A 26997-nucleotide genomic window follows, 5' to 3' on the forward strand; every position below is an offset into this window, starting at 1 on the left:
TAGTTAGCAGTAATTCACTAAATATGTATAATAATGAATAGCACACAAATCACTAGTAATATACTAGAAAAATAATTTTCATATATATTGCCGTAACTATAAAAATAAAACCTAAACAATAAATAAAAACAAAATGCAGTTTTTAATGCTGAAAATTTAAAACATACAAGCATAGAAAATATAATTTTATTTTATAAATATATTATTAAATTTATATAACCTGAAAGCAAAAGAAAAAAACAAGTCACTTACAAAAGATGTTAACAGAACTGTTGTAATTACAATAATAATATATACTCAGCAGGATTAAAAGAAAATTATTAATGCTGCATTATAAAATAGACACATAAAAAATATGTTAAAAAAAATAAATTTTAATGAACACTTTACAACACAGAGGAAAACGGAATAAGTAAAAATAGTTACAACAAGAAAAACATAGAATAAAAAAATGTATATAAAAATGGAGTTAATAAAAGTGTAAATGTAAATTAACAGCATAATATCAGATCTAAGAATTAATAATTGCATACAATCAATCATTCTTTAAATCATTCCAAAAGAATATAACTTTTAATAATTATTCTGAAAATTTGCAATGCCTTTCATTTCTATATAAATAGGTAATTTTAAACATTAAAAATGAACTAAATTAATTTAAATAAAATTATTAAAAAACTGTCTAAAGTTGACTTTTTAACCATTTATAATTAATATTACATAATCGATGTGCAAGTGTAAATCATGTTCTTTATTAGGAATCATACAGCTGAGATTATTGGACTTAACAGATGATATGCATGTTAAGCTATCAAACCAGTCAATATCCAATAATAAATTTGAGTGACTTAAAGACAAATTAAAGTTTGATGCCACAAAAAAGTCTATTTTTATATTTTCTAATATTTGTTTATAACAAATTACAAAAGAAACTATACCTGAATTAAAAAAAAAAAAAAAAAAAAAAACACTAAAATTTACTTCAAAAATTAATTAAGTTTTTAAAAAAAATTTCAGATTAATTAAGATCGTTACACAAATTGATTAAAGAAGTATTTCACAAGATCTAAACTACAAATTTTGTAATTATGACACTAATTTTAATAATAAAGAATGTTTACAGTTTAACATTATTTTTAACAGCAACTTTCTGTGCAGTAAACGATTGTTGTACTGTAAACAAATATTATATTCTTAAAAATTTAATAAACTGGAATACAAAATAAGTAATAACTTAGGTAATTTAAAGTAGTAACTTAGGTAATAACCCGAATCAATAAAAAATTGAAAGAATATTAATTTTTTTAAATTTCTATTTCTTAGATCAGTTCTTAGATTAAAAATTACAACAAATTAATAAATAAAAATATAGTGATTCAGCAAGAGGCTCTTCCAAAAGCAGTTTCAAATACTGACTGGTTAAGATAAAATAAGTGTCAAAAAAAAATCATAGAGTTGTTCATAGACACACACAGGTAAGGATAAAATGAATGAATTTTTGACAATTTACAAAATTATACTGTGCACAGAAGTTATTATGAAGTAAATGTTTATACTTGCATTAAATATCGAGTTATAGAAAAATAATAAATGATTTAAGCTACTTATATATCAAGAAAGTGCTAGTTAATACTGTCATCATTATAACTGTAATATCAAAGGAAGAAAACCTCTTTCCTTAATTCATTTCAGAATTAAATAATTATAATACTACATTTGGTAAGAGAAAAGCATGTATTATTCACATACAAAACCATCTTAGAGAACCAATATTTTTAAATTACAATTGCCTGTTGTGCAAAACAGCATAGATAATTTAATTAAAATCAAAAACTCTTTGAAAGACAAAACAATGATGAAGTATAATTGAATACATAGACATATAGACTAAGGGCAGCATTATCTAAGTTATATTTAAATTGAAACACACACACACACACACACCTTGTTTGTATTACTAAAGTGTAAATGAATAAAATGCATTCACTATGTGTTCAAAATGTTTAGGTAATTAAAAACATTAATTAATTAAAATGATGTTAAATCAAAACAACCTTCTAAAATTACTAAAGCCAAGTTAACTTAATGGCATATCAAATTAATTATGATTGTTGACACATATAATAAAGATCACAAATTAATGATGGGTTGATTAAAATCTTTTTGCTTCAATTTTATTTATTTAAATTAGGATTTCCACCATAGAATAACGTGATTACTTAAAATCATTAATACTAAAGATAATACAAAAAAAGTAACTGTTTTACTGAATTAATAGTTTCTTATCTTTTTTATATACTCCTAGGCAACTTATTTTCATAATTTCACCATTCATATGTGAAAATTTGTTAGATGTCACAACCGAATGGTTGTAATGACCTGACATAAGACACACCTGAAATGGCAATGTCATTCCCAAGAATAAGAAATATCCCATGCCAGGCTTATGACTGAAGTAAAGAATGAGAAGTTGTTACTAGTTGTCTTCTTCAACAAATTAGATAATACTGTATATACCAACAAGCCAAGCTCTACCAAAATGCAGGTGATATTCAGTCTACAAGTGACACTTTCATTTTGTTCACTGCAAGAAAAAACAAGCTTGACTAATGTCAATTGTATCTAAGATGCTTTACAGCTTCATAGATACAAAAAAGACTACCGGGACAGATGACAATAATTAAAAAGAAAAAAATGTTTTAAAATGTGATTGTAGAGTAATAAGAAAACCACATTGCACAAAAAAGATAATTATCTTAATATTGAAATATAACACAGGCTCTGGGAACTGACCCATAGAGAGCTTCTAGCAATTGGGAAAACATATGTTAGTGGGTTGATCCAGTGTAATAGGCATCAACAGTACAAGGAAACAAAAAGGAAAAGATTCCTCCTAGCCTTTATCATACCAACCCTAAAAGTGGTACCTCTGTTAAACCGAGCAACCCAGCAAAAGATACGGTAATCAACTTCTATAAAAATTTAGGTCAGTGAGTAAATAAATGCTGTAGGCTGAGAACTGAACTAAGTAGTTTAAGCTTATATCTAATTTTCTTAACATTTCTAGAAACTCAGGGAACAGCGACTCTTAAATGATATGGATAGTGAAGTGAAGAATGGGGACTAAATATCTCACCATTCATAGTCTAACTTTGTTTAAATTCTCATATCACATGTAATAATAATAGTATTAGATGAGCTGCTATCAAAAGATAGCCTGAAGCTATCATCCCCATATTTTATTTATAAATTTAATTTTTTTTTTTGGTTTTTATTAAAGTTGAAAAGTTTACAAAACTTTCAACATAATTAGTTCACACACACACACACACACACACACACACACACACCCTTTAGCGTGGTCATGAAGTTTTCAAGTGAAGTTTACTTACAAATGTCAAGTTTTCACAACAGATCTTGTGCAAATTTACGATATATGTGATGTGGCTATTAAATAATGAGACTAATGCAGTAAAATATTTTATTTTAAATTTATACATATTTAGTTATTATCCCCTTCAATATACACCCCTCCTCTGGCCCTACAATGCTCTATGCAAATTTTCCATTGTTTGAAACAGTGCTGGAAGTTTTATTCTGTGAGCTCTTTTCATGTTGCATGTTGCTTTTTCTTTCACAGCTTCAACCATCTAAAATCTTGTTCCTTTAATGCAGATTTCTTGGGGAACAGATAAAAGTCACATGGTACCAGATCAGGTGAATAAGGCAGATGGTATAACACTGGGATGTTATACTTGGTTGGAAACATCTTGATAGACAATGCAGTGTGAGCCGGTATACATTGTCCTGATGAAGGACCCATGACTTGTACTTCCACAATTCAGGTCGTTTTTTTCTTATTTTTTCACGAAGTTGAGCTAGGCTCTCAAGGTAGTAATTTGATTAATAGTTTGACCTTCAGGAACCCAGTGAAGGTACACAATCCCAAGAATATAAAAAAAAAACAATCATCATCGCTTTGAATTTTGATTTGCTCATTTGAGCTTTTTTTAGTTCTTGGTGAAGTTGGGGCCTTCCAATGTATGGATTGACGGTTAGTTTCTGTATCATAAGTGAAAAATCAAGATTCATCTCATGTTACAACTCTTTCCATGAAGTTTGGATCATTTTCAATGGCATTCAAAGTGTTAGAACAAATATTTTCATGAGCTTCTTTTTGTTTGATTGTCAAAATTTTAGGCACCATTTTTGTGCACACTTTTTACATGTTAAAATTGTTATATAAAATTTGCCTTACGCATTCTTTGTTAATTCCTACAGTTTCAGCAATCACACCAATAGTTAACCGACAGTCAGATCAGATCAGATTATCAATTTTTTCAATATTTTTATTTGTTTTTGACGTGGAAGGGTGACCCAGGTGAACATCATCTTCAACGTCTTCTCGGCCATCCTGGAAATGCTTAAACCACTCAAAAACACACGCACGTGATAAACATTTATTGCCATATACTTTTTTTTAATAAAAGATACGTTTCAGTAGCAGTTTCATATGAAATTTCATGACAATTCTTTGCTCTAATAAAGCACATCATTTTTTCATCAAAACAAAAAAAAAAACAGATGTTATCCAAATGAAGGCCATGACCAGACTAATATGTCTACAGAAACTGGAGAGCCAACAATCGAAAGAGAATGCTGCTGCCACACAGCTGTCAGTCGTACAAATTTGGTGCATGCACAGTTCTTCTGTAGTAGCATTAGTCTCGTTATTTAATAGCCACACCTCGTAAGTTTTGTTATGTTTGTGGACATTAAGTCACGATGTAAATTTATAGCAAAAGTAGTAAAAAAATTTCACTCCTTTTTTTTTTTGTATTTTGGTTGTAAATTAGGAATCAAGATAAAAATTTAGCTCCTCATCTTTGTGTGTAAGTGGTAATATTGACTATTTTGATGATAAAAAGGTAAATGAAGCTCTCTGCAATTTGATGTTCCTGTGCCGTTATATGAACCTACAAACTGTTTTGATAATTACTTCTTTTTATCTTATGAAAACAAAAGAATATTAAAAAAGATTTAAAAACCATAAAATTGAATATGAATATGCCACCCCATCTTAAACTGGTTCCTCATAGATAAGGTTTACAGATACCAACTCTGCCATTGAAGTGAGATGATATTAATATTTTGTAGCTTAGTGAATGAAAGTAATAAACAAATTGATGAAAATGTAGATCTTTCTGAGAATATTTGTGATTCTACTGAAAGTCTTCAGATATGCAGTGAAACTCTTCTTATCCATCAAAACAAATTAAATGATTTAATGCATCACTTGGGTCAATCAAAACAGTAGATTGGACTTCTTGGTTCTAGATTGCAAATGACATTTGTTGGCAGACAGAATAAGCATTACATCCTTCACTAAAAGAAATTTGCTTTCTCAAAGTTTTATTATATAGAAGATTGTTTCTGTGTATGTTTTGATATTGATGGATTGATAACTGAACTAGAAATAGAGTAGAAACTTACAGAATTTCATATTTTTTAATTATTTAAATAACCTAAGTTTTATCCTACAACAGATATAAGACTCCATCTAATCTATACCAGTTGGTTGTTTAATTTTACTGAAAGAAACATATTAATACACAGTTGCCATTCTGAATGCAATAAGATACAAATAGTTTTTAGGAAATTTGTGCAGATTTGAACATCATAGCTACGAGGGCAAGTAAAAAATTACCTATACTTTCATCATAACACACCTTCAAGAATATTATACTGCCTTCGACACATGTATGCTTAAGAGCTGGTATGACTGCAGTCGTGTGTGCAAAATTTTATTCTAATTGCATCATTTGCCTTCTGGCTATTATAGTGCAAATGTGTATACTCTGTTAGCAGCTTGCAGTAAGAAGGAACAATGAACAGTAATCTGATTTCTCTGGTCAGAGAGTGTGAAAGGAGCTAAAATTCACTGCAGACTTTTAACACAATACAGGTATAGTGCTTTATTAAGTAGAAGTGTTTTTGCATGGTTAAAACTGTTTAAAAGCAGTTAGATGAGTGTGAGACACAAAGAAGCAGCAGGACGCATGCCAACCTCCACCACAGATGACAAGGTTCAGCTAACTCAAGTTACTATCAATGAGGAAGCATCTTCTTTGAACATCAGTCACAGTTCTGCCCAACAATTCATCTATGATGACCTTGGCTTCTGTAATCTATTTTCAAAGAAAGTGTCATAGTTGCATGACCGTCTGCACATGGCTTGCCATACTGTTCAAACCATCAAGTTGAATTCTGAGTTGAATTCAAACATTTAAAGAACCTTTTACATAATTAAATGAAGCCAAACTTAAAGAAGGTATTTTTACTGAGCCTGACATTAGAAAAGTTATTTGTTATCCTGCTTTTGATAGCTTAACATATGCTTAAGTAATTGAATAAAACGTTATTTCACAATAAATAAAAAAGATTCTTAATAAATTATTAGCATTCAGATTATTGATTGCTGTTTTTTTATGACATCTATAATATTGATGACATAATACAAAAAAGTATATGTTATAGGTTTTTGTAATTATTTTTATAATTATCTACTGTGAAAACAATTAGAAAAGATAATTCATTGATGTTACAAAAAAAAGTATTTTTGCAGACTGAAGCAATTAAGGAACTGCTAGGAAAGAGTTTGAGTTCTTCATAATGTAACTATAAAAATCAATATAAGGTTTATAAAATTACAAAAAAAGGTCATTTTGAAGTAACATAGATTTTTTTAAACTATACTAATAATAAATAGTGTTTATTTTAGATGAACATACGATCTGAGTTACATAGGATCTTTATCTTGATATAGATAAACTTTATTTTCCTTCAGCTCAACAAGTATAGAAGAAAATGTTTAACCTAAAACTTTTATTTTGATAAAATACTGTTTAATATGCTCTGCAAACTAAGTTAAGAATTCTTCTTATGATTACAGCTTGGTTTCTGATATAAGCTTAGTTAGTTTCTGTCATGCCACTAGAATCAGAAACTACAGTATCAGTTACCCAGTCTTCATTTTCAGGAGAATTTACAAAAACATGATGGTTAATTTATAAGGTGGACATTATCATACATCTTATGTAATCATTTAATATGACTGCTTTACAGATAAAAAGTTTCTTTAATTCATTTTGGTCAGCTCAATTCAATTTATAGCCATCATTCATCTTCACTTTCCATTAATTGTCTCAAACCCTGTGCCTTACACCGTTGGCAGTAGTGATAGAAGACATAGATCATATTTATAGATATTAATAAAAAAAAAAAAAAAAAAATCTTTTGACTGGTTTCTTCCAAGAAATAAGTCATGTTTCCAAGGCCCTTTCTAAAATGATGGATGATTGATTATACCTAGTTAATATTAAAATCATGGTACTAGGAAGCGAATCTCCAATTCTTTACATGTTCAAGTAATAAATTTGTTCTTATAATGAGAGCTGCATAAAAAGTTACATTAGACTTATGTTATTATATTAGTCTTACGAAGTTTTGATTGGAAAATATTGCGATAACAAAACTGTTTCACTAACAGCAGCCACCTTAATGTGCAACCAATGTATTCACTCCAACTTGCACATTAAACCCATGAGAAGCAAGCTATCCTGAGCAAGAAGCACAGCAGAAGCCATACAAGTTAACTTTATAGGTTATCTTTATCTTATATAATATTAGTTATAGCCATATTAGTTATCCAAATTATCTTTAAGACCTTCTAGTCCAAAAATACAGAGTGAAAGCTAAAGGCTGGCCAGGATGATTGGAACAACAGTAAACTATCTCGATCCAGCCATCAGGGTAAATCACCTTATTTCACCACTTTGTTTCCTTACCCTTGAACTTTTTTCCCTAAGATTGGTTCTGTTGGTTTAGGTAAAACTGAGCAAGATTCTCCATTCTTAGGTTAACAGAACCTTGATAAAGTGTGTTTAAACTTTATCAAGGTATCAAACTGGAGTGATTGGCTGTGTATTTGACTCAGGAACTCTCTTATTTCCTGTTTGGTGACTGAATAATAAGCGTAATGAGGGGTAGTGACTTACCAACTGCCTATTAGTAAAGCTGAGACTCCTAATACCACAAGAAAAAGAGATGGCTACAAAAGTTGCGAGAGAAGATTGTTTTTGTATGGTGGCTGGCAGTAAGAGGTTTGATAAAAATACACAGAATTTTAGTTTTTCTCAAAAAATCTTTATTTATTGATATTATCACCTTCAAAGTATTTCCTTTCAGGTGTAATACATTTGTGCCAGCACTTTTTCCAATCTCTGAAGCACCTCTGGAATATAATTTTCTGCATGGCATTTAGCTCCTTCAGTGATCTTGTTTTTATAAAATTCAATGTTAGCAAAATGTTGTCCTTTCATGGTTCTTTTCAGCTTAGGGAACAGGAAGAAGTCACAGGGAGCCATGTCTAGTGAATACAGAGGCAGAGGCATCATAACAGTGTAGTTTTTGGCCAAAAATTCACGAACAAGCATTTAAGTATGAGCAGGTGCATCATCAATGCAACTGCCATTAACTGTTTTACTACAAATCCGGGCATTTCTTCAGATTGCTTCACGCAAACAGTGTAGAACTTCCAGGAGAACTCATTTTTTTTTTCTGTTTAGCCTGTTACCACCATAAGGTATTCAGAAATACTAGATCATGATACTGGTGTTCTTTGTTGGTTGGGTTTCAATTAAACACACGTCTCAGGAATGATTGACCTGAGACTGTACAAGACTTCACTTCATTTACATTCATACTTGTCATCCTCACACATCCTCTGAAATAATACCTTACGATGGTTCCGGAGGCTAAACAGAAAAAAAAAAGAAAAAGTAGTACTCACTGACCACATGACCTGGTGGCAAGAACTCATGATACACTAAGCTGTTGAAATAAAAAAACACAGTGATCAGAACCTTCACAATCGATCAAACTTGAAAAGCTTTTTTCAGTCTTGACTCTTAAGGAAGTGACTCATTGAGACAATCAGGCCTTAATTTTGACATTATACCCATACACTCATGTATCATCACCAGTTATGTCCCATTTGAGCAGCTCTGATCATTGTTCTCTTCATTCAGCAACTCCTGAGCAATTTTCATTCGACACTGCTTTTGGTCAAAATTCAACAGTTTTGTAACTAATTTTGCTGCCAAACATATTATGTCCAAAACACCAAAAAAATGCATGGCATGAGTCAAATGATATGCCAACCTCTCTGATAGTGATTCGGCATAATCATAGTCTATAATTTTCAATAGAGCGCTCATCATCTTCATGGGCCTCTTGGAAACATCTGCACCACTTGTAAATGCTTGTTTTATTCATAGAAGAATCTCCAAAAGCAACATTTAACATTTTCAATGCAGTGCTGCACTTTATTCCATTCTTAAAGTAAAATTTAATACAAATTCTTTGTTCCATTTTTCCACAAGTTAAAGATCACCGATCATACCAAAACACAAATAACCTTTTCGACAGACAACAATAAATTAAGCATCCAATCTACCAACGCAAATATACATTAGGGGCAAGTATACTAACACAAAAAAAATAGTGACAATTGGACTTATATAGCCCAGGAAATTTTAAATTTCCATGTATTTTTTTATCAAACCTCACATATGAACATGATTAAGCAAGAAAGAAAATATCGATAAACACTCAAAGAAATTAAATTGCATGTTTTAAAGATTTATTGACTGATTTTGTACTCCTTTAAAACATATCAATCAACTAAAACAACTTTATTTGCTATACTAAACATTTAATAAATAAAAAAGTTCTCAATTAAATAATATAAAATGACTTTTTGGGATGGCTAGTTAATCAATGTTGCAGACTTCAAGTGAATTTTAAGATAAAACTTATCTTAACAATATCTCTCGTATTGTTTTATTTTGTAAATCTGTCATGTGTCTGTCAACATGCTATGACATGCTATAATTAAAATTTACAATTAAAAACTAATAAATATCACATCTGTAAAATTATATACTTTTTCTACTCTACATTAAAAAGACACGTGAAATTTATGTAAATTATGTCTACAATACTGATTTTCTAATATAAATAATTATATAAAACAATAACCTTCTAACTAAATTAATATAAATAAAAAATGTAAAAGATGAAAAAACTTAATACTAAAAGAAAGATGTGATTCAAAGCGATCAAGGCTGCATTAAATGGATAAAACCTACTCATTAGAAATAACAGCTGAAATGGGAAACTAATTCACCTTTATATTGTAAAAATGTAACCTCTAGAACTAAATATTTCATTAATGCAATTTTTAAATAAATGAACAAGATAAATTATTCATAAATAAAATAAATTTGCAACAGAACCTAACTGATCTGGAAAATTTCAAAACAGGCAATGATTATACAAAATAAATACATTCCTGACTATAAAATACATACTTATGAAAAATTATAAAAAAAAATAATCTAAGTTACTTAAAATGTTACATAATGCTCTAATCTATTAATTTTTAAGTTCCCAAAGCTAAAATTTAAATTACCAAAACACGTTATAAATATAAATACATTCAGGAATTATAAATTTTCAGTAAAATGCAACAAGCACTTATTTTGCCCAGAATACAACAATGATTTTGCTTCTATTTTCCCATACTATTACCCTTCAATCACACTCTATAAATTCTTTATCATATATTATTCAAACATTGAGCAGAAATTTATTTAGATTATAAACAGTCAAAATCAACAGGATTCTATTCTATCTTCAATAATTAACATAACTCCTTGGCATAAAATAAATATATCTCAATTGTTAATGTTATACATGGCAACTGTATTACTCAAAAACTGTCACTAAACTCATAGTGCCAGAAAATACCACGAAGTTCATAGAGTTTTGGCACTGGAACACCCTAAATTACGTAATAGGAATATTATCCTCTCGCAGTAATTCTGATACCCAATCACATCATAATGTAAGCATAACTTAATAAGGAAGTTTATGCAATCATTATTAACTTCTAGAAAATTTCAATGTTTATATATCAGATAATAAAAATAAAATTTATTCTGTAACTTTTTTCTTTTGCAAATCCCAGAAATTAAATAATAAAATTGTGAACTGTTTTATCAACCCATCAAGAAGGAAACATTTATTTCATATAAATTAAAATTAATCTATCAATAACTACTATTATAAATATGAATGCATTTTAAAATCACACCACAATATTAATTGTGAGAGTTCCTTAGATGAATAGTAAATCTGTAAATAAAATATAAAGAGTAAAACAACAAAAGACAAAAAAAAACTGTGATAATAATAGTAAAAATGATGATAACAAGAAAAGGATGCAAGAATAGAAAGCACAAGCAAGAGCTGATAGAGCACAGGAGCAAAGCGAAGCAAGATTGATGTCGTGACTTACTTCACTCCGAGTTTGGTTGCAACCCTCCGCCACGGGGAGTAACACAAGGTAGTCCTCCTAAGGAGCCCGCGTGCCGGCGAAAGCAACAGATTAGCAAGACAGCCCAAGAACTAGCCCTTGAAACTACCCTTTGGTCATCCAACATTATGTTCAAGATATATATATATATATATACTTGATGTTTAAATAAATTAAATGTACAAATCAGTTATATGTGTATGTGTATATATACATATAAATAAAGTTGTAGTAAGGAATCCTAAAATTTTATATATACATATTAACTTACAAAATTACAAGTCATTTCTTACACAAGAAAAATCTAAAGCCATAGAATATATTTTTTGTATGTTTATCAAATGTGACATTGTTTAAAAGGAATTTAATTTAACTTGCAAATACACATATAACAAACACAAAAACAAAATTACCAAATTATAAAATGCTTAATAAAATATCCATTCACTAAATACATAAATCTATAAGTTTTATTTTTTTTTTACATATTATTGCATTGGCTAATGAATTACCTTTTTACAGCAATAAGATTTAAATTATACAAAATATTTTACATAGTTTTCGTTATAATAAGCCAGACTTCATGACAAACAAAAATTCTTGTTTAAATTGTTTAGACACATTAAAAATGTTCTAAATATAAAATAAAACATAAGAAAGATGTTTACAACCCATGAACATAAATAAAAGCATACTACTACATTAAATCCTATCAAAATTCACAAATTTTAGACAAAACTAAAAGGAACTTTTGACATTAAAAAATAATATCTAACTGATTTTAAAATTAAAAATACTGACAAACAATATACAAATAAGCATTGTATAAAAAGACATCACTTCTTTCTATTTTCTTGCAAGGGTAATCCTGATTTTAAAAATGTCACATTTAAAATTAACATTCCTTAAAATGAATATCTTTTTTATTAAAAAACTGATTCTTAAAATGCATTAAGGTAAAAAAAATGTATAAACAAAAAATATATTGTTTAACACAAGATGATAAAAATGTTTATTAATATTTAAATGAACACATTCACAAAAAAATTTTGGGTTATCTGAATAATAAATGAATGTTGGGTAACCAATGGGCTGCCAATAATAGCCAAAATTGAAATCACCGACACCAAACACTCAAACTTATTATAATTACGTCATTACCGTTACATTACACATGACCACCACACATGCATGGAAACACTTGCGGCGGTGACTAAATCCAATGCAAGCTGATGATAATAATAATAGTAATAACAATAATAATAGTAGTAGTAATAATAATAATAATAATAGTAATAAATATTTAAAGATGCAAATATGCAACCCAGGTAAAAAATTCCTATTTCTCGTAAGTGCAAGATAAATATTTTTATGCTCCTTTAAAAAAAATTTAACAAAAATCCCCTATTGCAATACATATATTTCATAAAATTGCATAAAAATAATATTATTATGCAGTTCATTTATATTGATTTAAGTAGAAATGTTACAAACATTCATAATAATTCAGTAAATACTGAAATAATTTTTAATATATATATAAAATATATAAATATACAAAAGAACTTCTTTTAAATAATATACTATATAAATAAAAAAGTGTGGTGAGACATGACAAAGAAAGAGTACTATTTAAAATTGTGATAAAAATAATTTATATAATGACATGCCAAATACACACATCCACAAAAAGTTTTCAATCAAAATTTATTTACTAAATAAAGATTCAATTTATTTAAAACTGTTTAAATAGTCATAAAATAATAAAACTACAACAAAATGCAATTACAACAGAAAATATCATTAATGAAATTCATAAATTACAATAAAATTATTCATTAAATACAATAACATTCATGCAAAACAAAATTAGTTTTTAATTAATATTATTGTTATACCTAAAATATACAATTATAGTGCACAATGCTTATTTAAATTCATAAAAATTAATTTACACAAACACAAAATAAATATGTAAATTAAAAAATCCTGATACAGCATATGTTTATGAAAAAGCATGCACGATAAACCAAAACAAGTGACAAAACTGATAGGGATTAATATTAATTTTTGAAATAGGTAAAATTAAGGTTATTTTTAATTAATAAGTTTTTTAAACTACTTTTAACACAAATAGCATTACAAATTCTGCTTGGAGTAATTGTATTCAGTTAATGCTGTTGTTAACCAATGTACAAATATAAATAACCCCCAATTATATCCTATACAAGAAAATCATACTGCAAAAATTTTCAAAAACACTTAGTAATAAATAACTATAAAACATTCCCACAGAAAAACCATTAATACTGAATACTATCATCAGATAATTGTAAGAATATAAGAAAATAATCTAGCAACAATTTGATAAATTGACTGAAATTTAATATTAAAAAAGAAACTAATAATAATGCTATTTATAAAAAAAAAAAAAAATAGTAAGTAATGAAAGCTAATTAGAAGAAAGGATCAATGTTTTGTAACTGCACTGTAAACCAGTATTATTAATAATAGTGAAAACAGAATTCACATTACTTGTAATGATAAGATTCCAAACCAAAAAAAACTGAAAAATTTTTTTAAGTTTATTTAAGAGACATGTTTGACACGCATAAATGCATCCCCATGAGATTAAAATTTATACAAATAAAGCTGCTGAGCTTCATTTTAATTACTAGAGTCATTAAACTTATGGATCACTCTTTATCATAGAGTATTTTGTGTTTCAAGTAGTTATTTCTTGGTTAAATGCCTTACGTGAAGCAAATAGGTGACTATAAAGTTAATGTTATCATTAACTTTTTGTTTGATAAATTCCACAACAAGGAGTAAATTGATAAAATGAATAATACATGCATTTTTTTATTGTTGTCAGATTAAAGCAGTATTTCAAGAAATACACCCTAGTAAACAGCAAAACTTTACTGTTAGTTTACATTAAATTTATTCAGGTACTACTATAAATATTTATTAAAGATGATAAGAGGTCCAACAGAAGCTGGTAAACAACTCTTCTCGATGACAACAGACCTTGCACACAAAACTGAATTTAAGAATATGAAATATTCATTTCATAAAATGTATACTTACACTTAAAAGTAAAGAACTTAAGTAGTAGATAACTGTACCTGTATGTAACACTATCAAGAATAAGAGCTGTACAACCGAGCAACATTTCTGAGACCTAGTTTGTATTTTAAGAATTTTAACCAAAAAGCTCTATCATTTGGCACATAAGTGATGAATTTACATGATTAAATAGTATACATGATCAGGAATTCTAGTTTTAGTATTAAAAAGTAGTTAATGAGCACAACAGCTTTTAAAAACTGACAGTTCATCATTTCTGAGATCAAGCATGTAACTCTTTCAAATATTTCAATATTTTTGGGATTCTCCAAGTCAAATTTAAATCCATTGTTATTAAATTAATACTCTAAACTGTTATTTATGTTTACTCATAATATCTAATATTTACTGATGAAGTAAAATAATAAACTTATAGGTACATAAAGGAGATGGTGATCGGTTACAGATTTATTTTAATAGCTAGAGTAAAAGGTTAAACATAAATAAATTATCTTTCATCATAACAAAATGTTTATATATATTTGGTGATTTTGGTAGAATGAATGAATGAATTAAGCTCTTTGTTTTAAGATATTAATTTTCAGCTTGTGAAAGAGATAGCTGGTTTGGGTGTTTATTCTAATAGGTGCTTAAAAAATAAATGTTCATGTTCATTCAATTATTAAGGATAACAACATGATTGAGATTCCTTAAACTGTCTTATAAAAATCTGAGACATGGAAATAATTATTTTCTTATATTTTTTTTTGTTTAGGAATAAGTTTAGGCTGGTACACTAAACCAGCCAAAATCCTCCTTTACAAAGAGAAAATTACAAAAATTGAAAGAGTGCAGAAACCACACTTTTACATCGGATATTAAAATAAAGTAGTTAAATTAGTATTATTGTCTATCATATCTAAGATGAAATGAGTCAGGTAATATCATACAGCAAACATTTTTTTTTTAAACTTAATAAAAAAATAAGGGACAAATATAATATTTTACGAGAGCATATCTGTTTTACAAGTATGTGTTTTACTTGGTAGACAAAAATTAAGGTTTGTTATTGTTTAAATGAAATTCTGCTTAATATAAAAATAATGATTTTGTGTAATCTGCAAGCTGAATGTAATAGGCAACAAAAATTATAAATAACATAGAAAATATTCTATTGTTAATAAAAACTAAGCAAAAAATTTATCAAACTGACATAAACGTTTTGATTTTATACAAAATCTCAATACCAGTAACTGTTAAAAATTAGAATTCATTTTTCAAGTACAATTTTATACAGCTTAATATTTTAAATACCCTGAGGAATAATGTGTAAAATTACAATTGCATTAAAAAATCTACTGATGATATACCCATATGTGTTTAACAATTCACGCAAATCACAATGACATAATGAAAAACATACATTGTAAATTTCAATGCATAAAAAAAATTTCAATAAATATTTTATGAGCAAAGTAAATAAAATAAACACAAATAAGTAATGAAAGAACTAATTTGTTGATTAATCAAATAAAAAAAATTCTTATATATTCATGCGATGTAACTGATGACAAATAATATTAAAATAACAATTCGTGCAACATATCATGCCATAAAAAATTTAAAATATTAAAACAAGATATAATGAACTAAATTGTTTCACACAACAAACCAAAATAAACAATAATCAAAACAATAAACAGTAAACTTTAAAAGCACCCCTCTATAATGTATCTCAACCAAATTCTTTTCATATACTGACAGTAAATAATAAAATATAAATTGTGAGAAACTGATAGAACTGTGTAATAATAAAGATGTGTAAACTAAAAAATTAAAGATCAAATAAAACAGAAAAAGATGTGTAAATGTCTAAAAAAAAATGTATTGTGACCATTTTCAGTGTTAGCATCATTAGGTATGACACAGCTAAAAATAACCTATGTTATAAATAGATACAACTCAACTGTAAAAGATACAGATTCTTTTTAGGATGCTAAAAAAAAATTAAACTAAATATGTTAAGGGCATCATTAAAATGAAAATGGTCAAAAGCAAACAAGATTTTAGTTAGATATTGAACTTTGAAGTCTATACTATAACCAAACTTTCATCCACAGTATTGAACAGTTAATTAAAAAATTATCCTGCTTAGGCTCATATCCAATTGATGTTTAGATAACAACATGGGTGAAATCAGACAAAACTGAAAATCATCATGACTCAAGGACAACAAAAACAGATAATAAAATATAGGAATAATAAATTACACTGAAGAGAGGAATACACAGATAAAAAATATATGTAAATAACTATAAACCAACCTAAAAACTAAAAATCAAGGTTGTACAAAATAATTTGTTTGAATTTAATAACATAGTGATTTTTTAAATTTTAATTGTGTAATACTACTTTTTTCTTCAAAACTACAGTTATATAAAATCAACATAAAACTTTTCTTTTTTTGAGATTACAGGTAAAAAAACACTCTACTGATAAAACAATCAATAAAGTAAGGGCATTTTCAGAAACTGATATTAAAAAAAAAGAGTGTTCTTTAAGAACATTTTGATGTAACTGTAAATTAATAATAATACAAATTAACATACTAAAATGACTAGAAGAGGTAGGATTAACATTTTATTAGTTACAAAAAATAAACAAGAGAGTAAGATCTGCATATTGTTCTAATAAATAAGGAAATTAATTACAAAAAAAAAATCATCATCCAAAAGTGTTTTTTTTTTACTTCTTACTTTTCTACTGTTCAATTCACACATAAGTAAACTATTATCATCATAATACAATGATTTCCTCCAAATATTAACACACAGTGATATTGAAACACAATATCTTAAAATACCAAATGAGGTTTTTATTTAGTCTTGTGTATGAAGAAATTTTTAAACCTTTTCGATATTTAGTGTGGAAAACTGACAGAATGTTTTACTACAAAAACAATCACTACATATATACGCAAATTAGAAAAAAATACTGATAACTGACAATGTTAATATGATAATTGTTAATATGACAATGTTAATATGATATAATTATTTTCTATAGAAAATTAATTGTTAATATATATTCACATACACACTCTCTATCTCTATCTCTCTCACTCTCTCTCTCTCTCTGAAAGAATGTGAGACATAATCCTGTAGTTAATAATTATGATAAAAACAATATTATAATAAATACTAAACAAAATGTAACAAGATAAATAAATTCTGTACTGTATTTTTAGTACTCAATTTCTAAAATGTAAAAACCTTATTAAAAAGAATACACAAATAATAATAATAACAAAAGAAAATTTATGAATAAACATTTTAAAAAGGCTGAAAATTAAATAACAAGCCTAATGAAATATATTTTATAAATAATCCCTTATATAAGATAACTTATTCAGCATGCTACTTCCAATAATGCATAAAAAAGCAACAAAATTTTAAAAGAATGATAAAACAAAAGTTACAAATAAAATTCTTACATTAAAATAACAATTCATATATATATATAATAAAGCGTGAACATCAAAAATAAAACAAAATTACATAAAAATATCCATACCACAAAGAAGAAAAAACATAAAATAATCTGAATAAGAAAACATTCAAAGCATTATGTGCTATGCACTTCACAAATTTTTTAATTGTAAACAACACGCAAGCTTTTTTCAAACATTAAAAAAAATTATTGGAGTAATAATAAATATTTTCACAAGTCATAAAAAATTTTCAAAAAATATAAATTCAAACAAACAGCAAATGGTATATTATGTATAACTATGATATATTTGAAATTCATCAGATAAAAATATTTTACGGTTTTTAGTATTATAAACAAATTTAAAAAATTTAAGTATTATTAATCTCAAATAATGTAACCACATTAATTCCTGCAATAGCAAGAAATCAATTAAAATTGTAATAAATCAGACATGAATATTTTAATGATATAGAAATTTTATGAGAGACAGTATAATGAATCAGAAATCTATGGTCAACAAAGTCTCAGCAGGACAATTCAGATGAAAACTGAAAACTCATTTAATTTAGAAATGTGTTCTGCATATTTAATTAATTATGGTTTGACAAGACTATAGGAGATTCATTCTTAATTATAATAATTAATTATGACACACATAAAGGCAAAACAAATTCAATAAAATGGAACATAATGTTAGAAAAGAAAGAACTGAGGCAAATGGGGAAAAAAGTATTAATATCTGGAAGGCTTAAAGAATAAAAAAAATTAAAATGCCAGTAACAGCAAAAAAAAAACATGACAGAAAGAAAATCCTACTTTCAAACTGAAACTCCTGAAAAATAGTTTACTAAATAGTGAAATTAAAACTGAAGAAACAGTGTATGTTTAATTAAGCATGTAATGTGACATTTAAGTTATTTGTTTATATTCTGATTATTATTTATTTTCTAAACTGCACATTTTAATAATTAATATATAAAATTAATCAATACATGGTGTACAAAAACGAATTTCAGGGTTTTCGAGTTACTTAATATTTCATAAGTTCGACTTACAGCAATGAATTGTAAATAAATGAAAATGAAAATAAGATTAACTCTTACAGTTTTTCCCTATAAGTGTTCAATGAGTGCATCTTTGTACAATGGCACACATCCAACCGATAAGAGAGTATGTGTCAAGTAAAGAAAGCAACAGCTGCATCAAACCTGTGCCTCAAATCAGGTAGATCAATTGATAGCAGGGACATATACACAAGGATTTGACAAGGGTTTAAAAACCCTTGTAAACCCCTAAAAAAAAATCACTTGGGGTCACATTGGGTAACCTTGAAGGCCATTGTAAACAAGCTCTGTCATCAGGTCCATGCTGACCGATCCAGTAGTCGTGGAAAATATCATTCAACCAATCCCATAGAGTTATTTCAATGAGAAGATGCACTATCTTGTTGGTAAATAAAATTCTCTTGACCATTTTGCAGTTGAGGTCAAGGTTGCTGTATCTTTGTATACAGCATATCCAAATAAGCAATTTCCGTTACAATTCCTTCAGCCAAAAAAAAGTTGTAATCTTGCTGTCAGGATATTCAACAAAAAACATTTAATTTTGAGTAATCCCTTTTGCAGTGTCAAAGTTTATGAGGATCTCTGACCTCCAGATATGGACATTATGTGTGTTAATGTTTTCACAGATGAAATGTTGACTCATCACTACACAATATGATCAAGAAAGTTATCTTCATGTTGCAACATTTCGATCACATAAGTAAGCTTTCCTTAAAACATTCTGCACTGTTACCACCAGCATTGCTAGCTCACAGATGGTCTTCCTAAGAAATTCTTTGGACTACACAGGAAAGACTTCCAGACACATTCAACATTTTCTTCAATCACCCTTGGTCATCCCTTATACTTCCCTTTTCCGGCCATTCAAACTGATTATGCTATCAATAAATATTATTGAATAATATTGATTAACAAATATTATTGTCACTTGGAGGATCACAATTAAACTTTCTATAGAATGCACACTGAACTGCAAAACACCAAAGTCATCTTTGCTAGAGGCACTGTCAAACAGAAAGATAAGAAATCAATCGATGGCCATGTGCATAACTAAAACTGTCCTTTTTGCTCTTTGATTCACACTTAAATCAAAACTGTAAACCTCATCCAAGAGAAAACATATTAAAACCCCAATATTATTTTTTGAACACCTTTACTATCCAAAAAAATTACTACAAACATTACAATATTCTATAGTGAATTAACAATAAATCAAGCTCATGAAGGGAATTCAAGTTAATTTTTCAAACAATGAAAGAAAATTTTTTATTACACTTGCGAACATAAATTTTATAAACACAAAAAATAATATTAAAAATGTAACTTATGAGCATAAGAATATTTTATAATCTATAGGTATAATATAAAATTAATTTTTTGAACACTAATATTGTCTATGAAAGTAGTACAAATATTTCTTTTTATATAAAATGAATCAAAAACATACTTTTTTAATCCTAATAAGAATACTATTCACTTACAAAAACAAGAACTAACTGATTCTTTGCATAAATATAAAAATAGTAGGTTTTAAATATGTATAAGTCACAAAAGTATGTATGCATTTTGGCTTTTATTTTTTTATACAATAATTTTATAGATAACCATTAAATAAACAACGCTATTATTATAAAGTATAAACTGGGGAAAAAATATCATTTTATTTATTTTTTATGAAATATAATATCAGACCTGTTCAAATAACATTGAAATGATATATAAGAACACTTAATATACCAGTATAAGAAAACAATTATATGCAAAAGTCTAATCCAAGCAATATCAGTGTAATAATTAAAACAGAAAAGTGATATAATTGAACTATCTGTTACAATTATATATTATTCTCTTTAGCAAAATGCAAATGCACTAAGTAATTGATAAAATTTAAGCCAAGACTAAGCGACAAATGTCTGACAGGCATATAAAGCAGTTCGACAATGCCTAAATAATGATGATGATAATAATAATAATTCTATGAAAATAATTTATACAAATATAACATAATTCTCTACTACTCACCTACTAGGGGAACTATTCTGAGCCTGTGATGAACTACTAGAGTTTCGTTTTGTACTTGTTTTACTAGAGTTCTGATTGCAACCGCCAGGCTTTGAGGAATTCTGTAACAATAACAGTAATATTAAGTAAACAAATAATAATCTCACAAGAGTTTTATATGTGTTTGATGCATTTTTAATAGTGTTTTTGTGAATATAAGGTTTGTCTAGAAAGTTACATCACACCTATGCCATGTAGAAATTATTTATCATTGGTGTTTTTAACTCTACTTCAATATTCACTAAGAGAATAGAATTTATTTGAGTAAATTCATATGTAGCACATTTTTAAAATGACATCAATCTAAAATCCTGCCAAATGTGAAGTCTAAACCGTGTAACATGTTTTCTAAATGCAAAAAGTGAGCGTCCAGCAGAAATTCAACCAATCACAGTTGTTCATGATAACAATCAACGTATTTTTAAGCAGTTCATTCTCAGAAGGAAGGACAAGTGTTCATGAAGAACAAAGAAGCAACAGACTGAGTATGATCTCTCATGACCTTCTTCACAAAATTGAAGAAAGCATTTATAAAACCGGCTTTTGTTTATAAGACAACTGAATCAACTGATTCCTGATATGTTTACACGATTTATAAAGTTGTGAAGAAAAAATTCAGGCTAAAAAAAATTGTGTGTTGAATACCCAAAATTTTCTTTGAGAGGCTACTCAAAACAAAAGGAGGGGAATACTGACATTACGACACCATTCTCCTCCAAAACATCACTTGGACCCATACTGCGCATATTACTTAAGCACTTTTTGACAGCTGGAAATTATTTTGGATCATCAGCTCCGATAGCATAGACTTTGTTCCTGATGATTTTTACTTGTTTCTTCAATAAAGAAACATCTCACTGGGAATGTTTGACAACAATGATAAGGTGAAAGAAGAGGACTAGCAGTAGACTTCTACAACTTGACACAAAAGCTTGTTCTTTGGTTTTTAAGCATTTGAACACAATGATTGTGTTGAAAAATGAATATATGTAAGTAAATGTTGGTTAAAGATTTTAAAAACATGCTTTGTAAATAATATGTTATGCCTTTATATCACTGCTTTCCAAGAACACCTTGAATCATGTTCAAAAGAAAGTAGATCCACCAGAAGTATAACAATGAATGTTAAATTAGGTTATTCAAATTGAAAGATTTTATTTACCAAAAACAGATGGAAAATAATCTGTAGATGCATGCATTACAAAGATTAAAGAAAATAATTTAAAAAAATGTTACTCTGAAAGTAGCAATATGATTTAAAAAATCAGTAATCCAAGGTTTTAATTTAACACAAAATTTCTTATTACTGCATGCAACCGTCATAAATTTACGAGAAAGAGTTTATTTCAAGCTAAAACAGGCAATAAAACTTTTAATAACTCTGAAACTGAAATAAATAAAAAAACAAGTTAAGCTCAATTTGTAATTGTTGAGGTTGAGTATTGGTACATGCAAACATCAAAAACTAAAAAAAAAAAAAAAATGTAGTTGTTATAATTTACATATATTATACTTATGTGCTTAGCTGTGTATTATACCGTCAATAAACAGAAATGAAGAGTAAAATTAGTTTACTGAAAATGCCACTATGTTTAACTAGAAGTACAAAATGTTTCTTTATTTTTTAAGAAAGTAAATAACTTATGCAGCTGCTGGAATCTCTTAGTCCCTTGCTACCTCAGATTTATTATATATTCCATTTTTCAATTAACATTTTTTTACCATTTTCTTACCAAAATAAGTTTCATGAGAAAAATATTTAAATTCAAGAGCTTATAATTTTGTAAAAAGAACTGCTGTCGGAAAAACAGTGTTATAAACAAATTAATGTATGTTCTTAAGTATACTATTTTAATTAAGAATTCAAATCTTTTTTTTTTTTTTTAAATAAATTTAACTATCTCATAATTCTAATAAAAAGACATGAGTAAAAGAAACACAAGGTACGGCTTTCTGGCTAAAATTAATATGTTAACCATTAAAAATTCACAAACTTTAAAGACAACTCTCACAGTTTATTGAAAGCTAAAAAGGAAAATTTCATACCAAATAATAGTTTAACTGGGCAAGTCTGCATAATTCAAAACTAGGGATCCAATTCACCATCTTAAAAAAAGTTTCATAAAGTAATACGGACAATATTTTGTGTCTTCCACAATATTATAATGAGAAAACGTTCCGCTGGAATAACAGGTTATAGATTAATACTTTTTACTTTAAGCTCCTTGGATATTTTATAAAGTCATTCTTAAATATTTGTATAAAAGATAATTTTTTTTAGTTTAACATTAACATTATCATTAAATAAGTATCAAATTTTATTTTATTTTATTTTAGTTAACAATTAATAAATGAAAAATGTGTTACAAAATCACTGAGGCATTTTTCAGTCACTACTCGGCCTTCTCGATTACCAATGTTTGATGATATTTGGCTAAGAAGGTAGGTTGGTTTATTATTTTACTTTTACTTACTTGAAATGTTAAAATTTCATATTGAAAAAATATACTATTATAATATATCATCATATATATTGATATAATATACTGAGAAACTTCAGCTGTAGTAGGATAAAAATATTTACAAACTAGGCAAAAAAACAAGAAAAAAATCCATATCATAGACTATAAATTAATATTAAATTATATAAATAATTTGTTTGGTAAATAAGACTAATATCAACATAACAATTACTACTTGAGAAAATTTTAATTAAAAAAAAAAAAAATATATATATATAAATATATTTATATATATATTTAATAATATACAAAATAAAAACCACCAAAACATCGAGTTAAACTTACCATATTAATACCAATAATCAATTTTTCACAGGATCTTGCATCTTCAGTTGGTACTGAATTCTATAATTACATTGAAACATACAGTTTTTATAATTTGAGGGTTTTTGAATTTGTTTAAATTGTTACTGTTAAAATTTTGAAGTTTATAAGTAAATTTTGCTGTCCAGCTTGCAAAAATTGATAATTAAAATTAATAGGATAAGTTTAACTTACCTAAGTACTGTGTTTTAGTAGTTTTCATTTTGTAAAATATAAAATATTACCAACACAGTGGTCAATATGTTAATGAATTATTTGAATTTTCAAAAAAAAATATTTAGTATAATATATAATAAAAAGTAACATAGGACTGATAAAAATTGCGTGTATTTAAGGAAAAGGAGCCAATATTTAAATGTATACAAAAATACTTTATTACATCTTTTAACAACTATTCTAAAATTGTAGAAATTCTTGTGTGTGTGTATATATATATATATATTTTTTTTTTTTTTTGTACTTACAGTATCACTATAAAATATTGATGAAGGAATTATATCACTAGTAGGAAAATCATCAAAAAAAACACTCTGAGGCATTATTTAAATATTAATTATACATTATTAAAACAATTATTTTAACTTAAGTTATTATACACGTAATATAATACTAAGAGACAAGGCAGGTGAGATTAAACTTGTTAATGAGTAAATGAGATAACAAGTAACAAGTGATAGCTAAAAAAAAAGTAAGATAACATATCTTTATTCAACTGCAACATAATTATATAAATATAGAACTTATATAGTCTTAACATAATTTAGTGTAAAACAGTTAGCTAAAAGAAAACGAACTCTGAGTAAAATTAAATTGATGAGATAGGGTTTTCCAGTTTATAAATTATATTTAATGAACACAACATTATTATAATTTTAAAGCAAATCATTCATACTGGCACTGTAAGTTCTGATGGTGAATTAAAAAAAAATGCATATATATATATATATATATATATATATAATAAAAAATTAAAAATTTTTGAAAAATTTTATATATACAAATATGAAAGTGAATTTAGCCTCATGAATCTGCAGACAGAATTTGTTTGGGATCATTCTTATAAAAATTATTTAAGTTGGTAATACATTTGATATAATTGTTTACAGTACTGTATTAACATTATACAAAACAACATATTGGAAGAAATTTTAAATAAATTTTATTAAAAAATTTTTAGTAATGTTTTTAATTTTTGAGTGAACAAATGTATGTACTGTAAATGTTTAAAATTTCTTATATTTTACTCAATAACCAAAGTTATAAAAAGTAACCAAAGTGCAAAGGTGTTGAAAGTAGTTATGTGTAAATGTACATGAAGATAAATCAGAAAACATTACTAAGGATGGGCTCATGCCTGAAAACACTCTAATGAAAGGAAATAAAGTAAAAAAAGATAAGAATGCTTCTTTAATTCTGAACTTGGCAGATTGCCTGGAAAAAATAAATAAAACATTTTTCAAACTATATGTATTGTATGTATGTAACATATCCAAATTTATTTAAAGATACATTTATTTATCTTATTTTAAATTTAAAACCTTTAATCTTTTTAAGAATTTAAACTTTTATTCAGTTAAATTAAAAATTAAAACAAAATTTAATATGAAAAATTAATTAAAATTAAATTGTAAAACTTTTTACATATCTAAAAATATGACATCAAGGCATAAAATTGAATAAAAATAATTTTAAGTAAAGCAATTATACATGTTTTACATTTAACTGGACTTGCTTTACTATACTGATTGAAATATATTACATCATTATCAAAATAGATTATGGTGCCATCTACTGCATCTTTCAAAATACTGTCATCCTCATTTTCTGACTGAAGGTTGATCATATTAAATTTATTTTTACATTTATTTGTTTAGGTTTATGATAATAATAACCTATGATAATAACCTGGTTTATGATAATAACCTGCGTACCAGACAACCATACAATAAAACACCTAATAAGTAATAAACATGATTTATATACTTTGATTGGTATTTATAAAATTGAATGTAATGATTGTGACCATATTGATATAGGAAAGACACTAGATCCTTTAAGGCTAGATTCTTGGAACATTTTAGAAATTATAAAAAAGGTAAAGTGGGTTTCTCTAATGTATCTGATCATCTGATTAAGAATAAACGTATGATACCTGATATTAGGTCAAAAAAAAACGGAAATTACAAAATATGGTATGAATACAAATAGAAAGGAATTAGACATTTTAAAAAGATACTATATATATATATTTTTTTTTAAAGCTATTCTTTTAATAACCATAATCCTCTGTATCAATACAAATTAATTTTTTTTTAGGAATTTATCACTTTGGACCACTTTAGTAAACTCTGGTTCATCTTTCCTTTTTATTTTTTTCATGATTGCTTCCCAATACTTCTTAATTCTGTTAGATCTTGCTTTTTTGAGTTCTTCTGAACAAGCCCTTGTTGTTTTCTTTCTTTAATTTTAAATCTGAAGTTTGCTCTTTTAGTATTTTTATATTGTCAGATTTGTTCTGTAAATCTTCTAGTGTGATTTCTAGTTCTTGCATATCTTGTTTAATTTCGGGCTCCAGGTTCGTTTTTGTATCCAGGTCGGTGTTTTGGACAGTTTCCAGTATTTCTCGACCAGTTTCCTGTGTAGTGAGTGCCAGTATTGTGTACTGATGAGTGCACAGTACTGTGTAGTGACGAGCCTGTTCGGTTCTGTTCTTATTTTGTGTTCAAAGAAGGAGATTCTTTTCTTTCTAAAGTAGTCTAGAGCTGGTTCTACGTCTTTATGTACCTTTTGGTTTAGTATGAGTCTCCACTCTCTCCCATCAGCAAGTTATCTATTATTTATGCATGTTCTTAGAATTGTTCTTTCTATTCTTTGCATCTCTGCTGAGTAGGAAATGTTGGATTTTAGTTTGAAAAGTGTTTTGCTTCCATATGACATTATAGGCCTGATTACAGTTTTGTAATGTCTGAGTTTGGTATTTATTGAGATGCATCTTTTATTACATGTTGTTTTGGTGGTACTTTGT

The 26997-nt window shown here is 27.1% G+C and overlaps 1 protein-coding gene across 1 annotated transcript in view; it reads right to left on the minus strand.

Moving 5' to 3' along the window:
- The window catches only part of cyst (rho guanine nucleotide exchange factor 18 cysts), a 414221-nt gene that overhangs the window by 95717 nt on the left and 291507 nt on the right, over nucleotides 1–26997 (minus strand). The window contains exon 13 of the mRNA XM_075360791.1: nucleotides 21088–21188. Coding sequence (XP_075216906.1) covers nucleotides 21088–21188 — 101 coding nt within the window. The remainder of the gene's footprint in view (nucleotides 1–21087; nucleotides 21189–26997) is intronic.

This window comes from Lycorma delicatula, chromosome 3 (genome assembly GCF_047948215.1).
Source record: "Lycorma delicatula isolate Av1 chromosome 3, ASM4794821v1, whole genome shotgun sequence".
Classification (NCBI taxonomy): domain Eukaryota; kingdom Metazoa; phylum Arthropoda; class Insecta; order Hemiptera; family Fulgoridae; genus Lycorma; species Lycorma delicatula.